The sequence below is a fragment of the Lagopus muta genome, chromosome 2, assembly GCF_023343835.1.
Source record: "Lagopus muta isolate bLagMut1 chromosome 2, bLagMut1 primary, whole genome shotgun sequence".
NCBI lineage: Eukaryota > Metazoa > Chordata > Aves > Galliformes > Phasianidae > Lagopus > Lagopus muta.
Window position 1 is genome coordinate 105438248 of NC_064434.1, and position 24652 is coordinate 105462899.

Consider the following 24652-nt stretch of genomic DNA (forward strand, 5'->3'; position numbering starts at 1 on the left):
CTAGCATCTCAGTCAGGAGTGATCCTCAGCTGGTATTAATAAATCCACTCCATTAAAGACAACAGAATTGAGTTGATCAACTCCAGCTGCCACTTAAAATAACTCAACGAAGACTTTGGTTTGGTTTCCTCTTAAAACAAACAAACAAAACTACAAATGCTCACATTCAGCTGCACTGGGTGCACACAGTCTTCAGCCACACAGAACAACTGCTCGTGTCCCTTTAAGAGAGCTGGCCTGTAGCCCCGTGTTTGCAATGAGTTTGTCTGAGGTTTCAGACACTCAGCAGCACATAATTAGACCGAACGTGCCATCCCACACCAGCACAGTGTGGAAAACCTGTGCTAAACCAGCAAATTTCAGCCGCTGCCTCTTGTCCCAGCAAAGCATCAGCAGCATTTTTGTGAAACTGAGTCAACAGTAAAGCCCAGTTTGTCAAAGTACAAAGACTGAAAACCAGACAAGCCCTCAGGAATAACCACCACACCAAAACAAGTGAAGAACAGCAGAGGCAGGCTTTGCTCAAGTTCGCCAGTCTTGGCAAGGCCCCTTCTCCTGGAGTTTCAAGATACCTTACATTGACTGTTGAGCAAACACGGGCTGAAGGGCATGAATACCCATGGTAGGTCCATGCCTGACAGCTGTACCTTACCTATGGGCAGAAGATAGGGCACAGCCCCTGGCACAAGTCGCAGCCAGAGAACATATGTGAGGAATTTATTTTCTTTTCCCCTTACAGAGTCATACAGCATCCCTGTTTTTTTTTTGTCCTGGCACCATGACTCTGCATCCTGCCTGCAGCACATCTACCATGTGAGCCGTTACAAACATGTAGGATGTAAATAAACATTGCTGCAGGTGAAACAGCAGGAGAGGCCAAAAGAATCTGAAGCATGAAAGACTTCCGACAGGAGCAGGATGTTTTCTTCTGTGCCTGCTTGTTGCTTAAGAAAGCTCACTGTTAATAGGAAGGGCCCCTGAGAGTTTTTTTTTTTAGCATCTCTTGGGTCCGCAGTATCACTAAGCTGACTTTTGTGTGCTGCTTTGTATGCGGACGCCAAGAAAACCATCAGAAACTTAACTCTGCTGCTCAGCATTTGCTCACAGAAACCTCAAACTTAACCTGGTATGTAGCAGATAATGGATTCCAAATACAACCTCCACATAGTTAGAGGCTAATCCAATCTCCTCCTCCGTATTCAAAGGCATTAGCTTAAAGAAACAACACACAAGACACAGACAAATGGTTCAACAGGAAGTAAACCATGGTGCTTTCAAGTAGTGAGAACAAAGAGTGTGGTTAGTCTGGACAGCTTGTTCAACATCATCGTTCTCCTCCATGGAGACACTCAGATGCTCCTCCAGGTGTCACTGGGAGACCATCTCCATTGCTCTGCATCTCAGTCAGACCATTTTTTTCCAAGTGTTTACCTAATCAACAGTTAAATGTTAGTCTGTGGTCCCACTAAAATTCCACGCTTTCATTTGATCGCCTCGCTTTGCAGACAAGAAGTGCAGAAGAGAGTTTCTTCTCTAAAACAATTCCTGATCCAATACAGCAAAATGCAAAGCAATGCAACTCTGCCCTGTGTATGGCTTCTCTGCAAGCCAAATAGTCCTAGAGAGCCTTGTGATAACACCATGATTTACTGAGGGTCCACTTCTAAATTAAAGATGACTCAAAAGTCTACCAGGACAGAAGACTGCCCTGGCTAACCCTCCCTTCCTGCCAAAGGAAATGAGGCCATTCAGCACGTTGCAGGAGTTGCTCAGTGATTCATTCGGGTTGCGCCCATGTTTCAAATCCTGCCAACCTTTGTATCTGCTGCAGTGCTCAAATGTAATGCTCAACTTTTTTACACTGAGCCTTTAATTGGATGCAGCAATTGTGCTCTTTCAGCCAAACCAACATGCATGAATATGTTCTGTAGATGTTATGTATACACCCCTCCTTTTATTCATAGGCTACAGCATGAAGCCACTGATGTTGCAATTGCCCTCCTAAAATAAATAATCACGTGTCAATCTGAATAGAGCTGCTTATTAATAGTGAATCTCAGTTCCTAGACTATTCCATCAGCTGCAGCAAATTATCCAGCTAGTGCCTGCTATGTGAGCCTGCAGCCAACACTCACCCTTAGAGGATAAGCTGCATCAAATGTTTGCCTGAGGAATTTTTAAGACTTGCTTTGCAGCAGCTTAAGGGGGGGCTACACAGAGGAGAGAGTGAAGGAAGGAAGGAAACAGCACTAACAGAAACACGAATATCACAGAAGATTAAAGAAGGAAGGAAGAACACCAAGGTAACTGCTTGGCAAGTACGTGGTTTGGCCATCCCAGTAAGAGAAGCTGCTTTTCCAAATGAAATTTGGATCATCACTGACAAACATGAACCGTTTACAGACAGCTTATTTCCTCAAGCTTATAGTGGTGCTACAGGGAACGACATCTGTGTAGATGACTACTTACTCAGTCCAAGCTGAGCAATCTCTTCAAGTTCAGCTTCTGTCTTTGCTGCAGCAATAGCATGAGGCAACTTCAGGGTGAATGGAAGGACATCCCTGTTGTGCAACATCAAAGTAAATATGGTTTTCACAACAACATCCAAAGTTTTATAAGACTTTGTTTTCAACACAGGCTGAGATCCAGTTCCTACTTCCTTCTTGAGCTATAGAAGGTAATAAAAGCCTTAAACAAACATTGCATGGTGAAAATTTTATCAGTGCCAGGATTCCTTCACACTGAAAACTAGTGTGAAGTGCAAATGAGTTTCAAGTTCCCAGTACTCCTCTGGGGCTCGTTTCCACAGTCCCACCCTATATTTTCTCCTGCTGCATCAGAATCTCTTACATCTCATCCTTTACAAGTATGCCAGTGAGATGCAAAATGCTATCAGCCTTAATGTTATCTTTTGAATACACTGTTAACTGATCACCAACTTGAATTCCAGTTCTCAGATTAGAAATCTAAATGAATACTTCGGCACCTACCCTAAACACTTCCAGGCTAGGATGTACCAGTCCTACTCTGTTCTAGGCTGAAAACAGATCTTACAAAAGAAAGCCTTAATCATTTCTCACACTCAGTTTCTCAAAGGGAGATGCCTGAACGGTGAAAAATAACACAAGCCAGATCTAGTGTAGAAAGCTTTTTTAAGGGATAGAACTACTTAGCCACATGTACACTGTGAGTACCAACAGTGTACCTCTTGCCCACCTCACAGGTACTAACAAATCCTCAAGCAACAGCACCTGCTAAACCAGTAGTATAAGTACCTATACATAATTAAGAGTAAATGACAGCAAATAGATTCCCATGGAATATAAAACTATCTTACCTACTAATACAGTAGAAAGCAATGAGCCTGAATAAATCAGCAAAACTTATTCCAGACCCCTCTAAGGAAAACGCTGCAAAGAAAGTAACAACAGGTAAAGAATCACAAATCCATTGTGAAGCTTAAGTAAGTGCATCTCTATTTCTCCCCCTAGAATCAGTAAGTTTACACCATCAAACTCAATACTACATGGCTAATAAAGAACAACTGTTTGAAAGAGTACGTGTTGCAGCTACAGGTAGTTTCAGAGACAATGGACAGTCTTGGTGATGGTTTTCTGCACTCCAGACGTGTGGTGTAACTCCTGGGATCAGATCCAGTGTTATTAGAACTGCACACATTTTTAGAAAATAATAAAATTTAACAACTGAGGCCTCCCATGTTTACTAATGTGCTTAAATCTCATTGATTCCACTGAGAAATCTCACCCAAGAACTAAAAAGTATCAAGGAGAAGCTCCTACATTGACACAGTCCAAATCTTCTACCTCTGCACGTGGCTAAGACCAAAGCACTGAAGGAAGATCATTTACTAAATACAACAGTGCCAGAAGACAGGTTCCTTATTTATTCTTATTTGGACCAAATGCTGGTTTTAAGGAGCTTCAGACAACTTCTATGAAGGGCTGAATGTGAAGTCTGATTCTTCAGCCCATCTGCATGGCAGAAAAGCCAAATGAGAGGGGTAAATCTCTTATGCAGGTGCACACACAGTTCCAGTTCTGCAGGCAGAGGAATTCTTTTGAAATTCATCTCTCAAGGAAAGTACTTCCTGTGCTGCAGAAGCTTAAGACATTCAGACTGAAATCAGGCAGAGCTCCTGGCTTGGTGAAAAAAGACAGAAGTCATGCAGAACCTTGGGTTATGCCAGCAATGCCTCTTGGCGAGCAGCAGCACTGCAATTTTGTCAGTACTCCATGCCGCAAGATCAGCTTCCCAAAGCAAGGTTCACCAGTGTCACTGGCCCTGCATGTGGTAGGGGGGGTTGGAGATTCATGATCCTTCAGGCCCCTTCCAACCCTGGCCATTCTGTGATTCTGTGAATATGAAGACTGCATGCACACGAACCAGAGCAAAGTCAGGTACTCATCTTTTACCTAACTGCTACACTGAAGGACTAGCCAAGCTGGCTGTTGATGCATTCAGGTAAATGGATTTCAAGAGATGCACTAACAGATGCAGGTAGTCAACAGGCAGATGATCTTGGCAGGGGGGTAAAGGATGTTAAGAGGAGATGTGTGTTCAGATGTCAGACTGTGGTGAAAAGCTCAACCAGGAATGGTGAGTAAAAACCATCAGTATATACTTCCCCCTTGTGGTAAAACTATGCTCCTGAATGATAACAATATGCATTTGCTAGAGGGTAGGAAATTGTTATAACAAGCCCGGGGACACAGCCATAGATCACACAGATTAAATACACCCGTATTACAGCCAGTCACGCTGCTTTCCACATGTGTTAAGTCACTTCTGTGAAAGAGTCAGCAGTTAATTACCCCTCGTTACCAATTAGGCCCCAAATCAGCAATGCCATGATAGAAATATTCCATTTTGTTGGCAGAAATGCAGAGCTAACTGGGGCAATTATTTTGAAGAATAGCATTCTGTAGCTGAGAATTTACTCTATCAACCAGTTTCATTATGCTCTTATTAGCTGTTGTAGTTTATGTGGAAGTCAAAAGGAAGCATTACTTTTGGAGTGACCTACGCATGAATCTGAGTATTTTCTGCTGTGGGTTTCACCAATTCAGACTGCTCTTGGCTCATGCTGGGAGACAAATAGATGAAAATTCTTTAAAACTTACTGTATGTGCTTTCTTTTATTGCAAACTCCTTCAGGCAGGGCCCACAGTCGCCTGGCAGACGCAGAGATATGACCTTCTTCAGCAATTTTGAAGATTTCCTAACCAAAAATATCTGTTGTAGAGAAAGGAAAGAGATAAAATTTTAGCTTCAACACAGGTGCCTTAATAGAGACAGATACTGAGGACAAAAGAAACTATAATAATCTCATGATCACTGACACACTTCACAATACACCTCAGAAATTAATTCAATTCAGCACAGGAATCTACCAGATCCAACAGGTTGGTGAGAAACAGCAGTCAATTGTTTAGAAAAGCATTTCATCTCACTGTAACAGATACGTGACATCAAGTTTATGATGCCCTTTTATGAGCTCTCTAGTTTAACACAAAGCAACTCCCAGCTTTGAGTCAAATTGCAGAATCCTGGGGACACTGATGGAGTCCTGCTGTGTCACAGCAGCCTATTCATGCAATTCTCCTGCAACAGGATACAGAAGCAGGCCACCAGCCTTAGCAAAGCTGGGAGGACCTGGTTTCCATTACAGCACCCTGACAGGCACTAGCCAAGGACAAAATCTTTGTTCTTGCTCCCTCCATATGGTGGAAATGCATCTGTTACAACGCTGTTTAGCAAGGTCCAACTCCAGAGCTCTAATTGTATCAGTCTATGCTCTCTCAGCTGCAGAGGACCTCTAACTATTCTCAAGGCCAAACTCATCCAGCTGCCAACCACTCAGGAAGCTTTCACTTGGCTTATATGCACACACAGAAGCAGCTTTGTGAGTGTTGGTTTTGTGGGGGATATTTTGGTGTTGCTCGTTTTAATGCAGTGTGTGAATGTGCATTTACTTGCCTGTGCACGTTAGTTTTGTTTTACAACAAGCAGCTGTATCAATAAAATGCAATGATCTTCCTACCCCAGGAGGCTGTGCACGCAGAATTTCTGTGGCTTCAGCATCGTTCAGACCAAGCTGGAGCCACACAGGGTGAGTATGGAGGAGCTTGTCCAATATGCTCAGCTTGTTAGATAGGCTATCATATCCAGAGTCCCGAGGACAGCTTTTCACATCCTTTTTCTCTGGAGAGACATTATCCATGTTCTTTACTAGACTGTGAAGAAACATAGTTATATGTTAGTTATAAACAATCCCTCAGTTCAGCAAACACAGATCAACAAAACTAACAGCACTGCTGGCAGCCTAGATAGTTATTTCTTCTATTTAGAACTCATGTTATTAGTACACATGTTCTCTTACCTGTATGATTTCTCTCTTTCATTTACCCCCCAGTTTAAGAGCTAAGTGTAAGGTAAGCTCTAGCATTATTCTATGAGCTTGTCAAAGTTCAGCAATCACTTTGAACGGATATATGTGCCTATGTAAACCACCCCCCTGCTTCTCCAGCACAGATAAGCTTCTCTAAGACACAGCTTCACTGACACACAATGGCAGATCTTTTTTCTTCTGCAGTCTATGCTCTAACTTCTCAACATATTTACATCTTTGCAAACAGAAATCCTCCTCTCACAACTCAGAATTGTGCCTCTCACAATAGGCAAGGAATCAGAGAGTTGTACTCTTAATTCATTTGGCTCCTCTGCAAAGAATGAAAGCAAAAGGAAAGCTAAACCACGTGTGACTGGGGCAAACTATGGTTATTTATTTTTTTATTAGTGGCAAGTTAGTTAAAAATACCTCTAAATGAAGCAATGAAGGTGACAGGTGCTAGTTTTGAATCAAAAATCCAAGGAAACAGAGTACTGCAGGAGCTCCTTTTGCTACGCCAAGTTTCTCCATCACTTGTGCATAATACAACACCCAGTATATCTGCATGTGTCACTTGCTCTAATTTTTGAGTTTAGAAGTACATCCTGCCATCCGTCTAGGTCTAGAAATCACTGCAGAGCAGTTACTCCAGTAGCAACAGTCCTGATGCTGATATTACACACAGGTAAGAGCTAAGCAAATCAGATATAGAGTCAGAAAAAACATCAGGTGCAGAGGGTGTGTTCTTCTGCCATCACAGGGCCCTGAACAGCAGAGGGCAATGCAACTGCATCTCCCTGCTGCAAACTGAAGCTCTTCCAGACTGTTTCAGACAGGCAGGAAACACATGCCAGCTACTGTAACCAGAGCAAGTGCAGAAGAGGCTTCACAAACACAACAGTGCTGAATTATAAGAAAACAAACCAAACAAACAAGGATGACAACAACAACAAAAACCCAATAACTTAGAATCTTGTCCTGGTTTTTCTGGCACTTGTAATCATCTTACAGCATCTATGGACAAGGCTACAAAGGAAAACAAATAGCATGGAGAGCTGCTTGATCTTTGATTGCATGAGAACATTCAGCATTTCATTACCTGGATCACTTATCATCTATGCACCTTCTCCCTTCCTTTTGTCTTCATTACTGTTTGCTCACTTATGGTAACACCTTCTAGATTTGCAAGGCATCTAAAATGCAGACACCTTCCCTCCCTAAGCACCAAAAAGCTGCCAATAATGCCTTTCAGGGACACACAACATACAGAAATATTGTGTGCAGAAGGGAATTAGTGTTTACATGTTATGACAAGGCACTGAAACTGCCACAATAGTAGTTCTAGGTTCTGCTTTCGACCACAGTCCCAGCAGAACCCAGCACCACAGCACATGAAACTCCACGAAAGTCAACCCATGAATCGTAGCAGTGCTTTCAGGAGCAGGACCTCCAGGAAATACAGGGCAGAAACTTTCCACTCACCTTCAGAACGGGTTACAGCCAGCAATGCTACAAACCAAAGATAGCTATGGCAAAATGAGTTACGCACAGACTCTGGCTGTGAGTTTAACTGCCCAAGGGGTGGAAACTAAACATGTTGTGGAGAGAATCTCTATGAGAGGGAAACAACTTTGCCTACGAAAAAGAACTGCATCACATGCAGAGGAAGGTGCAAAACTGGTATCAGTTACGAGGCCAGGTGCTCCTTGCTACCAGTCAGAGTTTGCAGACATACCCTGGTCACAGTGCTCCTCCTCCACACGGGTGGCTTAACGTTGTCAAACACAGCCAAAGTTCTACAGATCCACATTAGAATTTGAGCAGAGGTTGCCAGGTTGTTTGGAACCTGTGGTTACTGAGGTGCACAGCCCTTCCCTTGTGCTCCCATGGAGAAACACAGTGCATGAATTCGTCATCTCTTTGACTGCAACATTATTTAGGACTGGGATTTGTGCATTACTTCTCCGGAAACAACAGTATGGAAAGAAGAACCATATGAACGCCTCATGATCACCTGATTCATTGAAGCGTACAGAATAAGAAGTTGCTGTGACCTTTGTGCACCAGTACAACATCCTATGTTGTGCAGCCATCACATTGCTGGTAGAGGTGGTGGGGGTGTTCTGTGTTCGCCTGGTTTCATGCCAACTCCCAGAAACAGGCAGCAAAAAGGATAAAGAACTGGCTGAATCCTTTAGTATCATCTCCCTCATGCCCACAGGGCTGTAACATACATCTTCATCACATACCTACAAAGCAAGGGCCCCTTTTCAGCCCTGCCTGAGATCTTCCTTTGGTCTGTATCTCTGTGCCTTGTTTGGGTTTTAACCCAAGCTTTCACCTATAGGTGAAACCTATAAATAGGTTTCTCCTCTTTAGTGTGGGACCCCTCCAGACTTTCTGCACTGACAGACACTAGAAGAGATTTCTCCCTCTTTGGGAGTACACTCACAGTGAAGGTGCTTACATGTACATCCCACCAGGATGACCAACACTGTTTCATGGCTTCGCAGTGTTGCATTTAAGCAGCTCTACAATTTACCTTCACTCTCCCTACAAAAGGTGGGATAACTTACCTGCACTTCTGCAAGTGTGAGAAAAGTTGAAGGAACAATTCAGATGACTACATCTGCTTCCTCACTCTGAAGGAAGCTGGTTATCAGCACAACCTTGTGTTTAGCAAGTCATGCTCATTAGCTGACTTGAAAGGATTTGCGCATAGTGAGGAGAGTGGTGAGGGTCAAAGACTGGGCTGGATACAGTAATAAAGATAATGATTTACACTTGTTCAGCAGTGCAGCTTAACAAGCATTGCTGCCAGATCTGCCAAGGTGGACAGGTTTGCACAGCACAGCCTCCAGGTTCATTACTGTCCCATCCCACTGTTACTCGGCAGTGAGGAATATTTTGCCTGTTTCCATCACAGTCACGAGGGCAAAGAGAACAGCAGTAGGCACAGATGAAGAGAAGCTTCCTAAAACTGCAAAGGGAACCTTGGATCAGCTCCAGTAAAGGCTCCCCACAGTTAACACAGTGTGACTCCTGAAGCATCTGAACTTCTGTAAATCCTGCAGTCTAACAGGGTTTAATTTCACCAGCCAACTCACAGCAAACATTAGGTGGGAGATGGCACTAAACCTCTCAAGATTATCTCCCATGCCTCAGTAACTGGATTGTCACATTCTTCTGCTTTCCATTACAGCTGAAGGGATGGGATACAGCTGCTGAGGAATAGGTTGCCAAATACCTACACACCTGTTAATGATAGCAACACCAATACCTGTCAGCACTGAAAGGAGACCAACACAGAGCTACCAAGATGAGCAAGGGACTGCAGCATCTCTCCTGTGAGGAGACGCTGAGAGAGCTGGGACTTTATCATAGATAAAAGGAGGCTCAGGAGATCTCGTTAACATCCATATAGATGCAGAAGGGAGAGTGCAGTGAAGATGGAGCCAGGCTCTGCTCCGTGGTGCCTAATTGCAGCAGGAGGCAATGGGTACAAACAAGAACACAGGAGGCTCTCAATATTGCTTTTTCTCAGTATTACTTGTGCCATAGGCTTCAAAAGAGGAGGCATCTCCAAAGTTTCAGCAGGAGGGTCCTACCTCAGGAAGTCACCACACAGCTATACAGATCACTGAAGCTGCAGACATGAGGCTTCATGGACTTCTTTGTATACTTATTCCTCTGAACACAACCAAGACATCCCACAGACCTGGCTGTCCAGAGCTGTTCCCATTGTGTGCAGATATAGGCAAAGGTAATAAAACAAGCAAGAATAACACACGTTCCTTCTGGGTCTAATTTCTCCAAACACAAAATCTAGATACCAACTTCTGAATTGCAGCTTACACAATAATAAAAGCATCTTACATCAATCATAAAGTTATAAAATAACTACAAAGTTATAATAGCAAACGTGGTTTTCAATAAGCACTCTGGAAAGCATTGCATGAAATGACTGCAATTTGGTAGTAACTCACAACCAGAAGTTATCAGCTGTTATATAATTTGCACCTACTTTTTCCTTCTGCAGAAGCTCACAGCTCAGATTTATGTAGTAACATAAAAAATGATCCCAATTAATTTATGCAGATCTTATATTTTATGTTACCTTAAACAGCTAACAGAAAATGATTTTTTTAAGTTTGTTCACTCTTTGACTTCTGTTTCAATAGGAAACTTAATTCAATTACGTCTTCATGGAAAGCTCACTATTCACTTTCTGAGGTCAGCTTTACTAGCATTTTTAATCGAAACACATTTTGCACTCAAAACAATAGCTTTCATCAGAAAAATCTGTTAAAAATTATTAGCAAAACAGGAGAATGGAGTTGACTGTTTCCAGCTATGTGCTTTCAGCAAGATTTTAGAGATAATGAATCTTAGTCTTTCATGCTTATGGTGCATTGAAGGATACAAGCAGCTTTAAAACTGAAAATCAGCTAATCATCATTGAAATTAATTAGCTGAATTCGCTGAAATGAAGAAAGCATCCTTTCTGCCTCTGTAAAAGAACCACACTGTCAAAAGCTTTAGAACTTGAATAATGTGCAACCAAGGCCACAGGGAAGGACTTCAATTACCACAGCTGTCTGTTCCTCACCACTCAGGCAACACAGGTGCTGCTCAATGTTTTAGGTAACACGAATAATTTAAATGCAATGCAGTAAGGTTTTAGCACATTTCAACAGTATTTACAGAAACAGAAAAAAAGTTTAAAAACCCATGGATGTAATTCTAAATAACCAACCCTTATCCACTTTGTGGAGCAAAGCCCACCAGGCTCCGGAGCGGACTCTGCAGCCCAAAAAACAGAACACTCACACCATTAATTTCCTCTTGCAACCAATATTTGAACAGTAAGTTCGAAAACAAAAAAAGAATTTATCTTAATACAACGCTTAAAACATTCTCTGGATAGCAATTTATCTGTCATTAACCATCAGGAATAACAAAAGCAAAGCTTTTTTGTCCCACTACACCCACTTAAACCTTCAGGTTTACATCAAATTTCCACAGTCCCACCTACAGCTGTTTCAAAAAGATGAAATTAATATCTGCATTACCAGTTGAATCTCCAATTATTTTAAAGCTTACAAAAATGCACTGACTTATCTAAAACAAAACAAAACAAAGCCATGAAAGATGCATATAAACAAGCTAAAATCCATATCCCACAGAAGCATCAGCTTGTGGCAGTCTATTTTACTTAATAACCAGATCGCATCATTGTGAGTTGAATCTTCACAAATCCATTTGGAGCAATGGCCATTTTGATCTGTACAATGTGAAAGTAAAGCTCCTTGCCACAAAAAAAATGGGAACAACATCAGTAGCTTCCCCTTTTGGCCACTCATCTGCATGGCAGGCTTGCCGCAAGAAAGCAGAAGTGAAGCTCAGCTGATTTATTAAAGATATGAAGGCAAACACAGATCAATTCAATCTCCAGGCATTCCTTCTGCACAAAGGCAAATCCTGTTAATGAACAGCAAGGTAAACTCCACCCTTTGTTTCCAGGATGGAAAGTGCTAGGAAGGAGAGCGCTAGGATATAAGGCACCCAGGAGAACAGCACAACGAAAACATTCCTGTCACAGCACACCATCAAGAACTATGAGAATAAGCATTTTAATCACCTTCGCAAATCTGCGGGCTCATCTTCCACCGTGACATCGGTCTGAACCATCTCCTGTTTCAGTTCTCCGATTTCTGAGGCAATCGTGTCAATGAGCTAGAAAGGGACAAAAACAGTACGTCAAGCAAGTGGAAGAGGCGTGGAAAAGAAGCCTGGGGAAGCTTAGTCACCACAGATTACAAACTTTTTGTTTTTTAAATCACATCCTATTTAAACTTCCCCTAGCAAAGGAAAAAGGGCTGGAAACAATCATTCTTGAAGGAAGTATAATTCCTGTTTTTTTGCCTGTATAAAACTTTCCAGGCTGGTCAGTCTTGTTTGTTTTCTTTTTTCTTTAAAGCATTTTAGATCTGTAGCCTTCACAATCAGATTACACAACAGCCTAAATAGTAAGTCATCTGACCAATTGTAGCAGTAACTGAAAGCAATTTGATTTCTCAGATAAATAAAAAATATACACAAGAGTTCCAACCATGAGTTATTCCAGAAGAAATGCTAAGCCAGCATTACAGTATTTTGGCAGGTGAAAAGTAACAAAGCCACAAGCAAATGAGAGCTGCTTTCCACATTAGGCATTGGACTGAACTCGAACAGGGGACTTAATTAAAAGAGAACTACATCGTAACACTTCAGTGCAGATGGAACACAAAACTCATTTTGAAGTGGGCTAAATTAGCACTAAGGCTGCATATTGAGAACTGTAGCACTGGCTGACCAGACGTCTGGGAGGTGTTCAGTGGGAGCACAGCAGAAATCAGCTGTGAAGTTCACAAGGCTTGCTGTCTCGGATGCTCTTTGCAAGAACTGCATCAGGCCTGCCTGACAGGCAGCACACTAATGTACATAAACACTCTGGCAGATGGAGCAAATCCAGCTTTCCAACCCAGCTAAAACAGCCATATTCTCATCACCGAAAAGACCCAGGCGTCCCAGCCACATGAGGCAGCTCCACACAGCAGCATTTTCAAAGACTTGTCACTATCAAGCAAAACCTCAGAAATTCACGTCCTTCTTCAGTTTACAGCTTTAGTCCTACTGATCTTCCAGCTGCTGCCTCTCAAGCAGCCCGACTGACCTGAGCTGTGTCCTCCTGCCCACGAGGAGCAGCAGCCAGAGGAACCTGATCTGTGCCCACAGGTCAGGCCTCACCACAGCGTTCTGCTCCATCCACAAATTCAACTCAACAGTAACTTAATTCAACATGGAGAAGCAGATTAGAAGTCCAAAAAGACAGAAGAAATATGTTTCTCTTCCAAGCTGTGATTAGTAGTAGAAGAACCAGCTCTACGAGGTCTAAATCTTTCAGGTGCAACCTGCTGCAGTCTCTTGTAGTAGTAATCATTCTGGAAGGGACCTTAAAGTGCAACCAGTTCCTGCTTGGAAAGGGCCTCAAACCCCCCCAGCCCCAACCCCTGCCATGGGCTGGCTGCCCCCACCAGCTCAGGCTGCCCAGGGCCCATCCAACCTGGCCTTGGGCACCTCCAGGGATGGGGCACCACAGCTCTGGGCAGCAATGCTAGGGCTTCACTGCCCTCTGAGTAAAGAATCACCTCCTAAATAACCAAAATCTTCCCTCTTTTAGTTTAAAACCATTCCCCCCCTCCTGTCACTTTCCACTTGTGTAAAAGCTGCTCCCCCTCCTGCTCATAAGCTCTCCTCAAGTACAGGAAGGCTGCAATGAAGTCTCCCCAGAGCTTTCCCTTCTCCAGACCGAACAAGCCCACCTCCCTCAGCCTTTCTTCATATGAGAGGTGCTCCAGCCCTCTGAGCATCTTTGTGACCCTCTGCTGGGCCCTCTCCAGCAGCTTTGCATCTTGTGTTCTTGCTATTAACTGACACATAATGATACATCAGCACCCGACAAGTTATTCCTATCAAATACCACAAGGTAAATGAATATATGACCTAATTTCTTGTGTGATGAGCATTGTATAGAGGAGCTTTTGCTTCTACAAAATGCAGCAAGGATCCTATGTGTAACAGTATTAGAACCAACCCTGAGAAAACTGGCAGTTCTGCTATCTTTTTAGCAGAAGGACCAGAACATTTAAACTCAATAACCAGATCGCTCTGTTCACAAAAAGTACAACTCCTGTTTTGCTGAAAATAATGGGAAAATCCATCTTCAACAGAATTAAAATCAAGACCAAAGATGGCAGCTTCCAAAAGTTGTGTAAAACAACACATAAGGACAGATCCAGAAGTAACGCTTCCTGTTTCATTATGCTGGCTCACAATATCAGCAGTGGATGCTGGTTGGATGGCAGTAGAGGCTGAACCTTCCCACCAATATCCCATTACATTTTGTTGCTGTGTGACAGATGGCAGCAGAGGAGCAGCCTGACAGAATGGCACCTGACATGGAAGTGTGTATGGAGCAAAAATCTGTCACTGCAATCCTACACGTGGGAAAAAATGGCACCACTGACTGTCAATTATAGTTGCTGAACATTGATGGAGACCAACCAGTGGATGTAAGCACAGTGAGGTGGTGGGTGGTGCATTTCAGCAGTGGTGACAGTGGGTCACCTCCACTGGTGCATGCTTTCATCAGCACAGCACGTAGGCTCCTGTTCATAACTGGTGAAAATGTACAGCTGATGGTGGTGACTATGTTCAAAAGTAGTGTTTTGTAGCTGAGAATCTGCTCTATCAAAGTTATTGTGCTCTTCATATCTGTTGTAGCTTCCACAGAAATAAATAGGAGTGATCCATGCAAATAAGATCCAAGCCTTAAATATCTGCCTGCAACAGATCTCTTCAGAACTCTGACATAGATACTACCTTGCTTTGCTACAGAAGGAAGAGGCTTTTTATAAAAGGAAATGCATTTAAAGCATGATATTCAGTTCAGGTGCTAAACAAACAATTAAGCAGAACTAAAGTCAAGCAGAACATAAATAATATGCTAACTAGCTACTCTGGTGTCTGATTTTTTTCCTTTTTTATTACTGACAAAGCACTGTTCTCTAAGTTGAAAAGAAACAGTGCTATCACTGTAAACCCAAACAATGACTCAGACAGCATGAGTTCTCATAGTATCACAGTAAGATATTCCCTAACCAAACCCATCCTAAACATTAGATTGCCACAAATACCCATGCACTAACTGTTTACGTTCCTAAAATCCATGAATGAAATAACGACATGCAAGCATCTTAAAACCACAATGTTTCCTTTCATAAAGCATCAAGCAATGCTTATTGTCAGCTGATTCTTCATTCAGCAAGACTGATCCCAGCTTTTAGAAACTGGCAGCAGTGACAATGTAATTTCCATATACAGACCACAAACATAACTCACCACAGCTTTTCAGTCTTCTTTCAGCAGAACAAATACATCTCAATTTTACATCCTCCAGGATGCCTCGTGAACAGCAAAAATGAGAGCATGCTCTGAACTGCAATATATCCCTTACAAGCAATGCACTCTTGAGGTGCTACAGTCTAAAGATGACACACGTTACTGTTTTGCATCTCAGAAAGCATAGGCTGACCAGAATGAGAAACACAGTAGGTCCTTTCTTGGGAGCCTAGCATTGCTACTCATTCAATTCCTGAAGTGTCTCCCAGTTTGAAGACGGAACCACCACAGCAAACCAAATTCTTGTTGCCTGCATTGAAGTGTAAATAAGCTTGTAAATAGCATTAACAAAGCTGCTGTCCTTCTTAAAGCACATTAAAGGAGCTAAGAAAGCCACTGCAGAAGGCTTCCAAGCTCCACACCCTGCAATAGCTAAGGAGCAAAAGGTAACATCAGTGTTTCTATTCTGGGAAGAGAGCATGGGCTGAAGGCAACACAGGGCAACATCCGAAGGACAAACGAGCCCTAGCACTTACCTCCTTCCTGCCAGCGTCTCATTTTTCATTTTCCCCGTATCCTCTTGGCATGTCATCTTTTACTTCCTGTTTTGCTAAGCAGAGCGCAGCAGCCCTCCAACAAGCACCCTGTGTAACGAGGGGGCAAAGCGCCAGCAATGAGCCAAAAAGGGAATGCTATTTCTGGACTCCTCTGTACCTCTATATACAACTACACGTTCTGCTACACGGCTGCCATTTTGGCTATTTTTCACAGGGAAGTATTAATTTCCAAACCACTGACACTATTCACCACCTGATTTATCTCTACCAAAGTGTCAACTGATACTTGATTCGGGGGGAGAAAAGCTTCAGCGCTGTATGATGCTGGCTCAGTTCAGCTTGACAAGTGGATACAGTTTTGATGAGAAGGAAGTCGGTAAAAAGGATACTTGTCAGAGATATGTTCTGTCCCTTGCTTTACCACAGACTGTCTCTGTGGCCATTAGCAAGCTTTTCAGGCCCAGAATTGCCCAGCTTATCTCCATCTCCACCTCCCTTCTACAACCCTCTGTTGCAGCCTTCATCAATGGCAAGTATTAGGTATAAAGACTTGGGAGAATTTACACTATAAACACACAAACTGTCACTCTGTAAAACGGGGATATTGCTTTCCTGGTGTACTAACAGCTGAGGGGATGACTGTGGAAAAAAAATACGAGATGGTTGGAAGCTACAAGAAGTGGAATTATTTCAGAACCAAGTAGAAAAGGAAAGCTGGGAGTTTCTCCACTGATTGTTGCCAGTGACCAGGTCTTCTAAACACAGATGCACTAAGTTTGTAGTCACAAAATAGCTGGGGTTGGAAGGGACCCTTAAGATCATCTAGTTCCAAGCCTATTGCTGCAGGCAGGGCTGCCTCCCACCAAACCAGGTTGCTCACAGCCCCATCCAGCCTGACCTTGATTAAACTGAAAAATCTGATGTGCCAAGTGCTTTCTTCCCTCACTCACCTGACTGCAGCAAATGTACATGTTTTCATAATTTTACATGCACAAGAGAGGAAAAGGAGGACAAGGCAATATAACTGTACACACACAGTCAGACATATACACTGGTTATAATGCCTGCCTGCCTTCCCAACTCCACATCATAGGTTTAGAACAGTGATCAAATAATGCAGGTTCCCAGAGATGATGAGAGATCTGAAAAGGTAGCTCTGAAGCAGCTTTTATTCTCATTACTCTCATTTTTATTCTCATTTTATTCTCATTATTGTCTTACCAGGCTGTCTTCAAGAACATTTAGTCCAGCTTTAGGTTCTCAATTGACACTGTTTGTCACGGCCTTTCAGCAGCCTGGCATCTTCTCATTGATCTGGTATATTGCTTTCCCAATATTCTGAGTAACTACACGCATGGTGAACACGAGGAACACAAAATAGCTATTCCAGCATCTATTTTCAAACCCAGAGTTACTTACACATGCAGGTATCAATGCACTGCACTAAATTTTTGAGGATTTGCTTACAGTCCTACTGACATCATTATTCTTTCAGCGCATGCTTAAGTGACAGCCTAGAAACATTCCTCCTAGCTGAGACCATTTCTTGCTGTGATTTGGAAATACAACTCACTGAAAAATCACTCAGCAAAATACTGAGAAGCAGCTCCTGTCCCCAGATGACTCCTGTTTCGTGCTGACTGCACAGAACTGAGTGAGCTAAACAGGAAAACACACTCTTGTTGCAGTGTTTCTCATTGGTTTCCCAAAGATTGGCCTGGTAGAGTTGACTTAAGATAAGGAAAACATGGATCAAACAAAACAAACGTTTTGATGCACTTGAGTCATCACAACAGGACTACGAAGGCACTAGCACAGCAGTGGCCTTGCACAGTGCAATCTGTGGTGACTACAGCTCTTTGTGCTGAGGGCACTGGCCAACACAACCATGTGGTTCCCCTGTTCCTGTCGAGTACTGCTGATTTTACTCTACTTGCCAGAACTGGCCCCAACCATTAATTTGGTTCAAGCAGCAAAAGAAAGGCACTTCTGTCTCAGAGGAACACATGGAATGGAAAGAGCAACACCTGAAATGGGGGGGAACACAACCAGCGAGGAGAACACGGGGCACTGAGAGCAAAAGGCAGTGGGGGACTTAAGAACAAACAGCAATATGGCAACAGCTTCCCACTACTTAAATCTCTGGCTGTTCAACACATTTGTTGAAACACTAAAAGGAATGCAGTATGCCTTAAGTTAAGCTGAGACAGTAGCACATATCAGCATCTTTCCATGGAAGCTACAAGCAGGCAACACACATTCTACAGAGATCAACTGTGACAAGCGAATTCAGTGCTCAGGAGCACCTGTAGCTTTTTGATAGAGCCAAAAGCAAGCAGCTAACCTTTGGTCAGTAAGGCAGCCAGTGTGACCCTGCCATCATGCAAACAGGAAAATTCTAGTGCAGAACGCACAAGTTCAAATGTGTTGTATTTAACCCTGATCCCAAGCCACTGGGTGAACCATTACTCTCCTCATTGTATCAGAAAAGTATGCACGTTTTCCTAGCTAACAGCAGGACACTGCCAGCATGCTTCCAATACACTGCAAAGTTTGGATAGCATCTTCCCTGACCTGCTCTCCTGGAGTACGTGGCCTTCAGCTGTATCCACACAGCGCATGTGAAAGTTTTGTTAACTATACAGAAGATCAACTAAGACTTTTTTTTCTGGAAGGAAATCTTACCTACAGCTTTCTCTGCAACTAAATCCTGCATTACCACCACATCTCCCATATTATACATACATAAAACAGTTTATCATGGAGTTTTCAAGGTCCCATTTTCCAGCAGTAACAAGGTTAAAAACAAGATATTAACACCTAGAGGAAAAACACGTTTCTGAAGAGCTTCAGGAAGCATCAGAATGATGGATTCTGCTTCAATGGAGGATTCTATTTTCCTGAGCACCACCTCATATTCAGAGAGGCTATGCCCATGCTCTGATGTTTCCCAGGGGCACTGGGAAAGGAATGTGCATATCCCACCCATTCTTTCCTTTCTGGGCTACTTTATATGTTCCCAGGCTTTATCTCTATTCTGCAATGGAAAGGAACTGGAGGGAGACAGAAGGGCTCTTCCCTGAAACTTTCTCACTGGAATATGTTGCAGTAGGCATGCTGTAAGCCATGACACCTCAAAACAGTTCCCAGAACACTGAAACAATACATGCACTTATTTCTGTTTTCTTTCTATTGATACAATGTCAAGGCCAGAACAGAACTAACTCACAGTGCCTGCGTCACACAGGAAAACCAGGCTGAGTCTCTTAAGAGAGGAAGGATCAGATTCCCTTTAAGTATGTAGGCACCTGAAGACCACGACATGTGTTACTGGATTTTTGAGAGTACAGTGGTGAGCTAGTTGCCAGTTCACTGCAAACAAGATGCACTTCAGCTTTAAAAAACAGAACGGCAACAACTGGAAAACACACTGAGAATGCAAAGGTTGCATTTCTGTCAACGTTCAGACTAGACACAAGGAACCTCACTGATTTTTCTTACAATTAAATGGGCTGTGAAATGAAACTGCTTTTCATTGCAATCCTGGAAATCAAACTACACATATGTTGCTTACAAAAGCTCTAATAATTTCATGCTTGTGCATAACTAAGCTTACGTTCTCAGTATCAATAACAAAGAACGCAAGCTATTCTACACCAAATATTCAGCACATAGGAAAATACCACATACATGAAATAACTGGGTGGTACTCTAACCACAGAGAGTACCTGTAAGAAGAGATCCTCAGTGAAATGCTTCCTATGTTACAGAAGAGGCTCACTACGTATCACTGATTGTACTGCACAATATGCAGCACTAATTTCACATAAAGCCACGTGTTTTACATTCTCTATTGGTCTGTTAAGTTAAAAATCTCAGAGAGAGAAGAACAGTGTAAACTAAAGTAAGTTCTGTCAGGAAAAACGATATTTGTTTTTATTTTATTGATCGAAGAGGCTAACACATTTTACTGCAACCTTATTGCTTCCAACCCAATGCACCTCCTCCTACTGGAATAAATTCAGTATCCTATTTACCTTAAAGAAACTTCCTCTTTTGTCCCGGCAATGAGCTTTCATCGTCAAAGACGACATCGTCCCTGGGAAGACTCCAGTGAATGCCTTGAACTCCTAGAAGTAGAGACATTTTTAATGGTTAGTCCAGTCTGAAGGAAATTCCTTCCTACGCCACAGAAAGGATCACAGCAAACCCTCTGCCAAAACCCTTTCTGTCAATAACAGTGCCAGGACCCCTATATATCCTTTTTGTCTCTTATAGTTCCATGGACTGCTTCAAAAAGAGCTGTTTGAAGCTTCATGTTTCTTTCCTCTCTTCACAGCTGATCCTGTAGTTCTGAATAGACTGTAATGTGCTCACTAAAGAAGAATGCTAAAACATAACGATTGCTTTGTTTGTTTGCTCGACCTCAGCCTGAAGCACAAACAGAACAAGATAATAGATGTGAGTACAATCCACTCTCAAGTATTAAAGTATTAGCAGGGCTGGAAAGAAAGAAAGAATCACCTAACAGAGAGAAAAGACATTACCATAAGTTAGAACACCCCCAAAACCCTGCCTGAGGTTATTAAAATGAAATTAAATCCTCTTAAGAGTTCTGCCCAAAACAGAACCTGAAGGTGCAGCTAGGAATAAGCTGTTTTTCCATCATAGAATGAGACAAAGAATCATAGAATGGCCTCGGTTGAAAAGGAGCACAATGCTCATCCAGTTCCAACCCCCTGCTATGTGCAGGTCACCAACCAGCAGCCCAGGCTGCCCAGAGCCACATCCAGCCTGGCCTTGAATGCCTGCAGGGATGGGGCATCCACAGCCTCCTTGGGCAGCCTGTTCCAGTGCCTCACCACCCTCTGTGTGAAAAACTTCCTCCTAAAAGGAGGTAAATATCATTTACACTGAATGAACGGTTTAATATCCTGAAGAATACTGTAATATGTAAGCAGACCATACACACACAGTCAGAAATATGCGAATAACCTCCACTCAATTTGGAGAGTTTCTCTCAAATCACAACTAATTCACACCAGTAACACGTAAACAAACTTGCCAATAAAATAGGAGACAAGTTGCACATTTATGAAATCTTTCTACAATTTTCAACAGTGAGCTCATAATTGCATTTAAACATCCTGCTCTTACCCATACTCACTTTCCATGCTGAAGTTACTCAATGACAACACCAAAATCAACTTCACAGAGAAGAGGATAGTGGGTACAGATTTCAAACAAGCTATACTATCATAGAATCACAGCTTGGAAGCAACTTGAAGAGATCATCAGGTCTAAATCCCTGCTAAAGAAGATGGTCACAAAGGTAGGCATCCAGATGGCTCTTGAATATCCCCATAGAAGGAGATTCCACCACCCCTCTGGGCAGCCTGTTCCAGTGCTCTGTCACCCCTATTGTAAAGAAGTTCCTCTGCAAATTAGTATGGAATTCCCCATGTTCAAGTTTTAGGCCAATACTCCTTGTCCTGTCACTACACACCACTGAGAAGAGCCTGGCCTCATCCATTTGCTCATCCATTATGAGCAACATCATATAGTTGCATTTGCAAATCTATTTTCAATCATTAGTCAACTCCCATTTTCAAGAAATTACCCCTTCATAAGTTTGTTTGTTTTTTAAGTTTAACCACAAGAATGTCTACATGTAGTTCTATTACAAAAATAAGACCACACTGAGATTTCTGCATTCCTCTCATGTCAAAACAAAGCTTTTTAAAGGTTCCATGCTCAAACATACAGAACAACGCAAGCATACAAACTCAACATTCTCCCTTCAAAGAATAGTACACCTCTAGGCCAGAAGAGAGAAGGCCTCAAAGAAGACAGCTGATCTTGCTTACGAAAGGTTTTGAGCCTCTGTGCTTTTCTACTGATGTTACTCCTGCAATGTTATTACCATCTGTATGGCCGTAACTGTGAGCCTCAGCCACGCTCAAGGCCTTTCTCAGCTCTCTATAGGGCAGGTGAATTAATCCTTGCTTAAATTGACATTACAGTCAGGTAAGTTGACTTGTGTCCTTCATATACAGAAGGGGAAAACTGCAAACGTGCAAAGTCCTAAACTCAATGACAACAATTTTGCCAGAGAATAGCCTCACAAACCAAAAGTAAGACTGGGTTAAACCCACATGATGGCATAAGAGAGAGCTCTTCCACTGCAGCAAACAAAAGAGAAAGTGCACAGAATAACACGGTATCTCATTTACTCTCCCAACTAATCAGAAAACCACAGCCCTTCTCTCAACAGTTTCAGCACTTTTACAAGCCCCAAAGAAGCTGACCCCCTTAGCCCTCTCCCACCTCACAAGGCACATCCAAAAACAACTGCAGAAAAGCAGATCTCTTGCCAAGAGGCTTCTCTACACAGTGTTCTGCTTCTCACATCTCTGCAGATCCAGAACAGCCCGACACAATAACTGCCCTGAAGTTGTATTCGTTGGGCCCTGGCACTACGAGGAGACACCTCCTTGCTGGGATGGGAAAGCTGGGAGGGGAAACATGGCAGAGCACGTCTGCTTCACTATGTGCCTGAGACAAGCGCCTTCTCTTCCTATGGTTTAAAAGTGGAGGCAGAATCTAAATAGATTTGCTTAGCCAGTGCCTTGGGGAGCACTCAGAAACCCGTCTGAAAATGTCATCAAGCCACAGGAGCCACGTTACAGTATGATTTACATGACCTTTAGGCTAGCTGTTGGGAAGGCAGCATTTTCTGCGTTTGTTTAAGCTGTCAGTGCTGCACCCACTGAGCAAGCCCTGCTGTTCCTCACTCCCAAGGGCAGCAGGTGCTGGCCCTGAGGCCTGCCAGCTCTCTACCAAGGAGCACTGGCTTCTGCAGCTAATTCAGGACAAAGCTTGCGTGTCCCAACAACGAGACAGGGCAGGGGAAAGGAATGACTTGTCTGCTCGGCTAATTCCTCGGAAATACAATGCTATAAACAACATCTCTCTGGTAATGCTGATGCCCACACAAGCTGTATGAGTCTTTCATCTTTCTTTCTGTGTCTTCTCCTCCTGCTTTTCGCTTACACAGGAATGCCAGAGCACCATTTGGGTGCCTGAATGTAGTTGGGCTTTCTGACTTGTCTAAACAGCTCCTACCTTGCTCCCTCACGTGTGATTTGGTATTTTATCCATGGTTACACTTAACCTCCCTACATTTGATTGACACTCAGCATCCTTTCTTCCTTTCAGCTACTCTACTGCCCAGACAACGCTCATGGTTTAATTCTCTCAACCTAAACTTGCTTTTCCAAGACAATGTATTCTATTTTCTTTATTTGATGTCACAGCAAAGATGAGACAGCTCATATTGCTCCCCGGAGCCAGAAAGAAAAGGAATCTGGGGACTTCAAGTCCCCACCTGCTATAAAATTATGAGGGTTGGAAAAGACTACTAAGACCATCTAGTCCAACCATCAACCCATCACCACCATACCCACTACCCATGTCCCTCAGTGCCATTCCCACCTGCTCCCCCAGATCAGTTTCCTAAGTTTCCCAACTGTACCGACTCTTAACTACAACATTTGATCTCTGGGACAACCCAATTAGATCCCACATAGGAGGAGAATTCCTGTTTGCAAGCACTGTCAGAGGGAAGGCTCTGTAATGCCATCACTGTCATCCTCTTCCTGTGCCATTCCCAAATTGAAAGAGCACCCATTGACTTTGCTTTCTCTTCTCCTAACCTACAAAGCATGCCAGCAAACATCCAACATGAATACTGGAAGAACTTTCTCCCAGTAGGTGCATGCTTATATCTGCTTTATGTACATATCAGAAGTGGGTGGACCAGGGAACAGAGAGGTATCAAAGCAGATTCCTCAATCCGTTGTAGGCACTTCGTACACTTGAGTCCAGGAGCTTACAACAGCCTGGAAGAGTTGGCCAAGTCATTTTAACCACAATAAAAAAAAATCAAGGGAACACTCTTAAATTTCATGTTGATGTCCTGTTATGTGCCTAAAAAGTAAATTTTCCATCAACAAGATATCTTAAAAAAAAAAAAACAAACAAAAAACAAACCACTTTTACAATTATATGGGCACCATTTTGAATGAGTGTTGTTCCAGTCATATTTAAGCAGCTAACCTTGTTATTTTTTTTCCCCATGTTTCTTGATGAATTTTTCACTAGGAAGCAACACAGGTATCATCACTCATCTAGTTCACAAAAATCTCAAATGAAACATTTCGAAGTGGGCTGCTATGACCCAACTGCTCCAACCAAAGTGAGCAACAGCAAACTCCAAAGACCAGATTGATGTTTCTGAAACGTCTTCCCTAAATTCATCAACAGGATACACATTCTTGTGCTGTAAACACAAACTTTCCTAATGAAAACTGGCTGTCCCCACTCATTCTGTTTGTAAAAGGCATACAACCAATTGGGCACAGAAAACTTGTCAGTGTGAGAAGAATAGCACTCCCTTATAGCCGTCAGTGTAGTCGCTGTTTTCCGCTTCCAGTAGCAGGACAGAGACTGAAATATCAGTCTACCTACCACCTCACAACAGAAACACTAGAAACAGGAAGATATGTATGGCATACTTCATAAGTATGTGACAGCCTACAGTGAATTACCACAGAATCAAACTATAATGGCAACTTACATAGTATTAAAAAAGTTAGGAATTAAGACAGTCACAATTTCAGCAAAGCCATTTGCTGAGTTATAAGATTCACATATATGTGACTCTTCCACCGGCCTATAAAAT

The 24652-nt window shown here is 42.7% G+C and overlaps 1 protein-coding gene across 4 annotated transcripts in view; it reads right to left on the bottom strand.

Annotated features, from left to right (window-relative positions):
- The window catches only part of RIN2 (Ras and Rab interactor 2), a 59348-nt gene that overhangs the window by 16105 nt on the left and 18591 nt on the right, over window positions 1-24652 (bottom strand). For 2 of the 4 annotated variants that reach the window (XM_048935436.1, XM_048935437.1), the window contains 6 exons: window positions 19947-20039; window positions 12051-12145; window positions 6062-6254; window positions 5142-5253; window positions 3338-3410; window positions 2470-2561 (listed from right to left, as the gene is read on the bottom strand). In XM_048935436.1, the coding sequence (XP_048791393.1) occupies window positions 2470-2561; window positions 3338-3410; window positions 5142-5253; window positions 6062-6254; window positions 12051-12145; window positions 19947-20003 (622 nt within the window). In that variant the 5' untranslated portion in view covers window positions 20004-20039. Of the gene's footprint in view, window positions 1-2469; window positions 2562-3337; window positions 3411-5141; window positions 5254-6061; window positions 6255-12050; window positions 12146-15888; window positions 15997-19946; window positions 20046-24652 lie in introns of those variants that run through there. The other 2 variants (XM_048935438.1, XM_048935439.1) reach the window with 2 other exon arrangements.